Raw genomic sequence first — 10,557 nt, 5'->3', positions numbered from 1 at the left:
TAATGTTAACTATTAATATTAAATATTAATGGGTATTAATATTTTGTCATCCTGTCAGGATGTATGATTACATATGCATACTGACGTGAATTTGATCAAGTGCTCGTTTAGATTCACCTCGCGTGCGCCTAAAGCACGTCGCGATTGATTTATCATTACAAATGCATTGGACTAACGATCCCGACTTTGCTCTTTCCTCGGTCATACACACGTTTCTTTTTTGAGGAATTCGAAGCTTGCGAGCGGCTTAAAAAAAAAAATTATCGCTTTGTCGTGACCGAATTTTTCACGAGCGACAGTACAAGAAGAAATACGCTCGATAGGTGTCCTTCGTGACTCCCTAACGAGCAATTTCCCTGAGTAATCTAAAAATGGGACAACGAGAGTACCTCGTAATAGTAATCGTATTACTCATGCGTTCGACCCATGACTCATGCCGTTCGACTATGCGTAGGTTTCGTCTCCTTAGTAGACGCGTAGGTATAATGTGTCAGACATCGATCTTATTTTTCCATCTGCGACTAATATATATATATATATATACGTGTTAGATTACAGATATATCGAGATATCAACTTTATTATATGACATATGTATACAGCGACTTGCATTGAAAACCTGCAGTTATTATAAAAAAATAATTTTCTCAAACTTTTCGAAATATTTCCATCGTAATATTCTTCAATCACGATTTTATATAATTATACATTTTAATTTTCTTATTGAATAACAAAATATCAATTATGAAAACAAATATTTACAGTAGAGTTTTATTCTTTAAATCGATATTTTTTTTAATTCATATTTTTAAACAACTAAATTTTAATAAATATTTCTAAGTAAATATTTAAATGTAAACATATATTTATTTATATACAAAAACCATTAATTTCATTTAACTATTATTTTTTTTATTGAGTGAACATTTTATTTGCTGTAAGTTCAAATGTTCACTTATTATTAGTACTATTCAAAGAAGTATATATAATATTAAAATTTAATAAATTTTTTCAGCGCAGAAGTTTGCAAAAATATTACGAATAATATATATATAAATAACTAATCCCGGAAGTGGGCTCATTGAGTCAGGGCGGAAACTGAGAGTGGTCTCTTGCCTTGAAAGAACGTCATTCTCAATGACGAAAGTGGGTTATGAGAATCACGGGACAATTTTCGGACGCCTGCGTCTTACGAGAACCGTGGAAGTCATAAAGGGGTCGAAACACAGTGGGAACGAAGGACGAGACGGGGAAGATGGCGGATTGTACCGCCATCGCTTCCACCTTCTACAACACGTCGACGCGAATCGATATTTTCAAGCTTGTCCTTACAAGTCATCCTTGTTCGACTCTGTTTCTCCTGCAAATTATTCTGTTCTCAATTTAACAAATTTTCACGGGAAAATATTTAATACAAAAATACTCGGAATATCTAGCTCTCTACGATATTCATTTTTAACATTTCCGTTCTTCGCAATGTAGTTTTATCGAGCGCTTTCGTTGACTCAGCGATCGATGATAATTTACATTTTATCACAAAGCGGAATCACCGCTCGCTATGTGCGCTAATATTTCTTTATAGGCCCCGCGTCCCGAATTCTTCAAACATAACTTGCTCGCGTGAAGCATTACGAAGCTTGTTACGATTCGTTCTCTTCGCCGTGAAGCAGTTCACCTAGATTCTATTGACGAAAAAACGTCCTAATGAAATATGTATGAGATATAGAAGTCGACTTATTAATCAGACTCCAACGTGTATCGCTCGTTAAGCTGTAATCACATTAGCGATTGCGAATGGAGAGAAACAATTTTGTTAATTTAACAAGTCATCAGTACAATTTAACAAGTATCAGCAATAAATTTTATTTGTAGATATAGTAGCAACAAAGATGTCGGTGTCGAAAATGAATATGATAAGATCACCAGCAATTATAACCAACGACTGTCAACTGACATCCAGTACTTGATTGGCAAACGACTGGCTAAAATGACTAGTCAGTACCATTTGCTAGTACTTAGCCAGTACTGCGCCAGTATCTGAACTGTAGCAATCAATAGGCAATCAGTCCAGTACTAGGCCGATTTTAAAAACCCAATGTGGAATGTGCTACTTTTGATTTGTTGTCCAAGACAATTTTCCTATCATGGAGATTCGGTATAATATTTGCTGTTACACTGACATTATAAGTTATACTAGCAATATATTTTATACGTTCAACAAATACACTAAAACAGATGTGATTTGCATCGTAAACCGTATATTGTTAGTTACATTGACGAATAATGAGAAACGATGCGCAATAATATCTAACTGATCGATCCATTTCCTTTCCAAATCATCACATAACAAATCATTTTTTTTGTTTTAACAAACTCTCTCTGTGCGATTATGATTAGCGATTGTCGATATTTTTCAATCAATCAGAGCAAAACAGTCAATTGATTAAAAAATAATCATCAATCATAATATCGCGTAACCACTAGTGTAATTGTGGCTTTATGCACTTTCGTTTGTCGAGAGCATTATCTTTTTAAATTATCACCATCAGATATAGAATATCTTCGTAACATTTCGATGGATTTAAGATTAAACTTCTAGTTACAACTGGATTTAAAGTATATGCAAAACTTTAGTGGCGTGCTGCTACTCGAAGACTTGTAGATATTGCACAATTCACAGATAGCGTCGCCGTTGACTTTTTTATAAACGGTGTTATTATGACGGAGTTGTTACATCATGTTAATAGCGAGTTCGATCAGCGACGTATTTAGAAATTGCTGAAGTTTGTATGATAACGAAGAGCGACTTGCCTTGAAGAGAATCGGTGGCGAGTATGCAATGTTGACTCACATAATCAAACAGCAAAGGCAGTATATGTCTTTGTAGTGTGTACATATGAAGCATCCTTGTCGAGCTATATTTCGACATTTCAGAAAATTTCCTTAATTTTTCATATTATATATCCCGAGATAGAACTTAATTGAAGTAATTAATTTGTTTGTTAAATCCGTAGTCTTGCATTTCAGAAAATTTCTCTAAGCTTTAATATTAAGTAAGCATCTCGAAATACAGCTTAATTAAATTAATTAAATTTTTGTTACGTATTTTCGATGTCTCGGAATATCTCCCTAATTTTTAATATTAGATATATCTCGAGATAAAGGTTGATTAATTAAATTTTTGTTAAAGCCATATTTTTTAAACTATAATAAATCTTTAATATTAAATATCTCAAAAAAGTTCAATTATAAATTAAATAAGTATTTGTTAAAGCTGTACTCTTTTGTGACGCCTCAGAAAAGCTCTCTAATTTTTAACGTTAAGTATCTCAATTAAATCCCAAACATAATTAAATTATAAACAAGAGAAAATTTACAAGCTCATTCTCACTAATCAATAATAAAATAAGTAATTACAATCAATTAAACGAACGAAAAAGTTAATTAAATTAATATATTAGATTCAAATTTGCAAATACATATCAATAATAAACTTAGACGTTTCATTCTCACACACAGAGAAACTTCTTTGATTAATTTAACGTGTAATAAGTTATGAACGGCAAATATACATAGTTATATAGAAAACATATAGTTAATGGAGAGCATTTAAAACTATCTACAAACGCTTCCCAATGTCGTACTGATCCATACATTCAGATGTTATGTCTAATTGATAAAATCTCCTTCATAACAGATTCTTCACCAGCGAGAATTTATTGTGTCGATACGATTATCTGAATATTTTGAATACCTACTCAAACAAACATTATAAATATGCAATCATTTCGCCGATTGCTATTAACAGTAAAACATCGTAACACTTGATCTGTGAGCCATGCTCGCCCTTCGTCGCTAATCGCGATATTTCTTGAAGCGTGTCTTCGATGGCTTTGTCGCACGCAGAGAAAAATGCAGGTGCAGGATATATAGCCGCGCCCATTAGAGCGGCAAACACCATCACAGGTAGAGTCGCGAACGATAGGCGAGGCTTGCCGTGCTAATTGCATTACGTAAAAGTCGCTAATGATCGGTTCGCTTCTGGAACGTCTTCCCTCGCGTTGGTCAAGAAGACCAACCGAATCTGCCAACCAAATCTATCTGTCACCGTCCGCGATACATGCCAATGAATGAAATAATAAACCTTAACCTTGCCACGTGAAACATTGGATTGACCTCGATGCAACTTGCATCTGTCTGCACGTCCTTCCTCTCCTTCTCTTTGTCCATCGTCGTAAGACTCTAGCGAATTCGCATTTGATTTCAGGGCGCGTGTCGCGCTGCCTTGAATAATTTTCAGGTATGAATTCCTTGGCATCGCTTCGTGCAGGCCGGTCAATACAATAAATGGACGTAAAGTGGCTAAAATCGAAGTTGGCGATGTAATTACTTCGCTGACCTTTACGATGACATACTAGTTTCTCGCAAAAGTTCCTACAGCAGGAAAGGCTCGTCAACTTCCATTAATTGTTTAATAATTCTCGGTTTTTCTAAAGACTGAAAAAAATTTCAGCGCGTAGTTTGTAGAATTGAATGTGTATATAAATTCACATCGAAATATTTAAGCACTAAGATCCGCTTTGACCGAAAATAGAAATTCCTCTTAATTACATAGATTTATTCTCATTGGTCCCCAATTTCGTATTAAAATTATTAATAATTCTCATTAACTCTCTTAATTCCCTGTACAACTAAATGTTTCTATAACTGAATCCTTGGAATTTTCTATGATTTGCTCGGGAAAAGAGCGACTTTGAATCATTTCTGTCTCTCGGACAAATATACGGTAATATAAAAATATCAGTGTCTCGAGTACCGAGAGTTGTTCCTCCAAGCCATGAAATGGATTCGTGATGGTGCTGATCCGCTAATGCGATTCTCTCGTCGCGACGTTTCTCTCGGGATATCGATCGTGCCGACTGTAAAAATATAAAACTCACGAGAAAAGCGCGTAACCGTAGACTTCGCGAGATCGAGAGAAAAAGGAAGTAAGGGAGAAAATGAAACGGAAAGACAAAAACGAGAGAGACGAACTATATGTAATCCAACTCTTCGCAGGATCTAAGTTTTCGCGACGGATATCGTCTTACGAGAAACAAGCCTTACGCAACCCTACCAGCTGCAATCACTAGTCACTGGAGTGACCGATTTGCCAAACTTTAGCACCCTCAATGAACTGAATTATACGTGATTTGGGTAACGTACGATGATAATGATTTAAATTATATTATCAACTTTCGAATATTCTGAAAGTGTAAACACTTAAGTTTTTTTATATCGATGCCATACACAGGTTGCGTCAAAAGTCAGGCCTCAAAGAATGTATCGGAAACAAGGCATATCAGATTAGTATTTTTCATTTTTCATTCCATCATTTTTTTGACGTATATAAAACAGTCTTATTATTTTTTCTTTCGCTAATTTAGGTATAAAAAATTTTATACTCTAATATTTTTAAACGTAATAATTTTCAGTACAATTGTAATTAATTTGTTATTTTGAAAGATAGAGAGGGAGACTGAATTCTCGATATCCACAGCGATAGTTGCTGTTTGAAATTCAGTCTCGCGATTGTCAAAAATAACGTAAGCCGCTGGCAGCTCTGACTCACAAACTAAATATAACCGTGAATTTTCATGTTCCTACTTCCACTTCTCTTTTACGCGAATAAAAACAGACCCTGAATCTTTCGAAAGTTGATTAAAGTGCCCGGATATTATCAACTCAAAACGATTTTAATGAAACGCTCTTTTATTATGGAAAGAAGATTATATTCCTAAATCGAACAATCCCATCAATTAATGATACAAAGTATTATATATAAACGACCTTAATTATGCGATATGTACGGAGTATCTGTTATAATTAGTCAGATGCTTCGGCTATGCAAACTTGGAATCTCTCCCTCCGTCAAATAGAATTTAACGAGTTGTCATCAATCATGTGAATGTAATATCTAAATTTCAATCGATAATCAAGCTTTAATTAATACACATTATTTTTTTATTATAGAATTTTTCAATCATCGTATCAAATACTCTCCCGGACTTTTTACTTACATTTTTTTTTTTTGCATATCCCCCCGCCCCCCATCAGTTAAATCTCTATCGAAATACCCAGCACACGCGAATTTATACTCGAATTTCTACTAGAATTTCTACTATTATATATTATGATGAAAAAACGAAAAAGCAGACGAGGATACACGCTTTCTCCCTGCTTCTGCGATGACGTCAGCCGGTCGTAAATTTGTGAGATGATCTACCCTACTCCCGTACGTGACCCATTCCCAGCCTGGACTACTCGTCCTTCGGAGCATCGTCCTTGGTCAAGCCCTTTAAGGTCCGCTCGCTCGCGGTGCGTGGACGACCTGAATTCGCCAGACCCTGACCACGTTATACGACAGGCAGCTTCGGAGTTCTCCGTTGTCATCAGGTTCCCGGCGAATCCGTTTATGGAAGACCGCTCTCGTTCCCTTGAAATGATTTCAGCGAGAAGGACGCAAGGATAAATGATCGATGTCTTTTGCGAACGAAATTCGTTTACTTGAGAAAAAGAGAGATCGATCGAACGAAGAATTGGGTTGCCACGTGACGGCCACGTAACTTTTCGGAGAATACAACAGATGCCGAGGTGGATAAAGGAAGCATATTCGAAGCGTTGATGTGCCGACGACCTCGTTCGAGAAAGATAGGATGGCCAGGCGAATGAATGCGAATAAGAAAACGAATGGAGACTGAGAACGTATCGCCTTCAAGTTGAAAGAGGGACTAACGTACAATCCGGGAGGCACGTTGTTTTGACAGCCGCACACTTCCACCCGAGCTGCTACGAACTACTTGAAACCAATGCTAAAGAAAACAATAATAAAATCGTCTCTTTAAAGAGAAATCGATTTTTAGTCTAAATAAACTCTAATCGAATGGAATAGTGCGATTTTTGGAATACCCAGTACAAGGTATGCCTATACTTTATGGGGCCAATCCATGATAATACTATATGTGAAAATGAAGGAGTACGCTTGATTGGCCGATCATTTATCTAATAAATCATCAGAATAATGCCATGCCTTGTTCCTCGACAAATCTTGCAGCATTACGATCTTTCTTTCATCGCGGAGAATGAGAGTACGATGGTACAACGACCTCATCATTCTTCGATCTCGTGCATAACGGTAGAAGAACTTTTGCAATATCCGTGCTCGAGAGAAAGAGAGAGAGAGAGAGAGAGAGAGAGAGAGAGAGAGAAAGAGAGAAACAGTACCCGATTTCCACTCTATTATCTCTCTTATTGAAATAAATAGATAATTCTACGATATTATATTACAATTAGTCTCATATTGCAAAGAGAAAATACGGATATACGGTACATTAACAAGTAATGAAGTCTTCAATTGTTTAGACATTGTCGGGAACGGGAAGTAATTGCTCGTCATTTGCAAATTTGCAAAATTACTCAAGAGATTAAATTTATTAAATTTCTTACTTTTCCGTAATTGTTGTTCATATTGCGAAATATATGTACGCGACATGTCTCTTGTGTAATTCATAAGCGCGTAATCGCACCGTCTCGCGTTCAGCTTGTTTGTTCACAATGGCCAAACATTATTCCGGTCCGCCGGTATGACGACTGGCGTGAATTTATTTTCGGCGACGGTTATTTCCGTCCAGGTCGGCGCGAGGGAACGTTAGAGAAGGATCTTTCGAAGACGCGCTTAGAAATCTTGAGGAATTTTCGCTCCCAATATTTCACTTCCTGCCGCTGAAATTCTAATATTCCAAGACGGCAGCGAGAAAGAGAGAGTCGCATAAATTTGTTAAATTTATATTAAGTGCCGAGCTGCTCCGCGTTAAAATAAAGTTGCATTTCGCGAAGCAATCGTCAAAATCGCGAAACAAAACAAGATGAAATTTTATTTCGTACAACCGCGTTACTCGATGAAACTGCTTTCCTAGCAGGAAGTGACGTAACGCAATCAATTACAACATTCTACACAGTTCATAAAAGACAGCTCGAGTATTCCGCATGTTTCATCATGTTCCTTCTCTTTGACTAGATAATATTTACAATAATATTTACAAGAAAAAGAGATGTAAATTTGTTCAAAGAGAATCACTATTTTTTACGCTGTATTTTTACATCAAATTTACATTTTATTTATTTATTTAACAATTGACTTAAGAAATAATAAATTTTAAGTATATTATTATCTCGAATTTAGCACGAGGAGGTAAAGTATGAAAATCGGTATTCCGATGTTAATTATTTCTCTGTGAATATAAACTGTAAACTGTGTAAATGAATAGGTCTACAAAAAACTATTGTGGTGCGCAATTTGCGAGTAATTAACTTCGTTTTACGACGGCAACACATTGCACGCGACGGACAACTTTGTGTCGCGCCAATCCTCGCCAATTGCGCAAAAACTTGAGCCAGATTTACATCTTGCCAAGTTGTGCAATAGAGCGTCCCAATACATATCGTGAGTGGTGAATCAACCATATAATAATTTCGAGTTATTAGATGATCCGAGAGAAATTGCGCAGCAATAAATTGAAAGCTTTAGGCTCCGAATATCTATTGTCCGAGTAATTAAATTTATATATCTAAGGATAGACTGGCTACACTAAATCTTAAGGCCGGTATTCTCACATAGTCGATTCTTATATTTAAAAACATTATCTTATATATATAAATATAGTCTCTTAAGGTGTCATAAACTAATCATCTTAAGACATTAATGCCTATTTCTACAAATGTAATTTAATTTAAAATTCTAAGAAATTCTAAAGAATTACTAAAAAAATAAGAACAGACTATGAATATATGTATCGCAAGAATATAATATTATTAAACAAGTTTGAATAAAATATTTTCAACATTGAGTCCTTTTCTATTACATTCGCAGTCAACGGACGTACGGTAAAGAAATGCTGATTCGCTCTTTGTTAAGTTTTTTTTAGTTTCATAGCTAGATTTGAACTTTAAATAACTGTGACAGTTTCACTCACTAATAGCTTGTTGTCCACAGTCTTGACGACAATTTCTTCGGGCGTGTATTGTGAAACATCGAAACGCAGCTTCAACATCTTATTGTCACCCTCGTCTTGGATGAGAGGACTATTGAGTCCGTCCAGCCAGGCATGATCGTGCTGAGGACTTAGAGAACTGCTGTTCTGAGTGGACTGTTGCGTGGTGGTGCTGTAATTTAAAACAAAAGTCTCAATTATCATCGATGAACGTTGCATCGTCGTACGTCAAGTCTAAATGAGCAGTGAGATGTCGGACACATTGATGCGGTGATGAGTGATGTCGGATCTGTAGCCGTTAACGTAAAACCTGTGTTTGACTATACTACAGTCGGTGCGACTAGTATAAAGCCTTACTTACGGTGTGTGACGATGGACAGACAGATCAAATAAATACACGCAGAGACCGACATACAAAATTGTGTGTTAATATCAGTTAACGCTAAAAAGACTAGCGTATTTTGCATAACTATTTTCATTATCATCACGCACAGAAGTAAATAAAAAAGATTGCATAATTTTGTATTAACAAAAAAGTCAAGTTGTTTATCCGTATAACAAATCAAACTAACCAAGACTCCTTATAAATCAAAGAACTGGAAAGGAGTACGGGCAGTAGAAAACATGCAAGCGCGTTTTAGTGAATAAAGAAGTTTCACACTTCATAGACATATTATTTGCGCGACGTCTTCTACACTTGACTCTTACTGCCCCTATCCTTCCCAGCCCTTCAAGTAATTTATTTAAAATGCTAATTGGTAATTAATGCGCACGCTTTGCTCTTTCTAGCGTTAACCGGTTGCATAAACTGGTGTTACTCTTGCACGCAGCACTATGATCTATGCAGAACAGGAAAACAACAAGGTTAAAAATTCATAAGGGATGATATCGTGTCAAGAAGGCAACGATATCATCATCCCGAGTGTACATAATTACAAAACGTGCAGACATTTATTTTTTCGTTGCACTCGCTTTGACGCGATTACAACAGCGTTAACTCTTCGTAGAAAGAAATTGTTGTAACGTAATGTCATTATTTTTTACGATTCAAGTTTCCGTTATTATCTCCCAATACATTTATAACATAAATAATATTAACATATGCAAATTTTATATAGATATAATAAATTTAAATTTCATTAAAATAATTCATTCACATTCATTAACATTCAAGAAAATGACCGACGCAATAATCAAATCCCAAATTTGGAATTTCTTTGGCTATAATCAGACCACGTAACAATTGAAAACTCCCTTCTTGTTTAACGATATTATTTAAGCGCAAAATCATTAATCCATCTCATTCTTCAAGTTCATCCTACAAAGAGTTATAGACATAAATGAAAAATAAACGGAAAAAAGTGCGGGATAAATGTTTCGGCTAGGAAGTAACGTAAAGTGTGTGCGGTCTAATTTATAACTACTCTTTCAAAACGAAGCATCGATCTACTTGGTCCTCCAGCAAGCTTTATAAATCTAATTGGGGATTGTGACGCGTAACATCTTCCGATCCCATAGACTGATCGCCC

At 35.8% G+C, this 10,557-nt stretch overlaps 1 protein-coding gene across 2 annotated transcripts in view; it reads right to left on the bottom strand.

Annotated features, from left to right (window-relative positions):
- Positions 1 to 10,557, bottom strand: part of LOC108755155 (alpha-crystallin A chain) — a 22,690-nt gene that overhangs the window by 1,238 nt on the left and 10,895 nt on the right. For both annotated transcript variants that reach the window (XM_018498001.1, XM_018498002.1), the window contains one exon: positions 9,011 to 9,200. In XM_018498001.1, coding sequence (XP_018353503.1) covers positions 9,011 to 9,200 — 190 coding nt within the window. The remainder of the gene's footprint in view (positions 1 to 9,010; positions 9,201 to 10,557) is intronic.

The sequence above is a fragment of the Trachymyrmex septentrionalis genome, unplaced genomic scaffold (genome assembly GCF_001594115.1).
Source record: "Trachymyrmex septentrionalis isolate Tsep2-gDNA-1 unplaced genomic scaffold, Tsep1.0 scaffold85, whole genome shotgun sequence".
Taxonomy (NCBI): Eukaryota; Metazoa; Arthropoda; class Insecta; order Hymenoptera; family Formicidae; genus Trachymyrmex; species Trachymyrmex septentrionalis.
The sequence above is the reverse complement of the archived record's forward strand: the minus strand, read 5'-3'. Positions and strand labels throughout refer to the sequence as shown.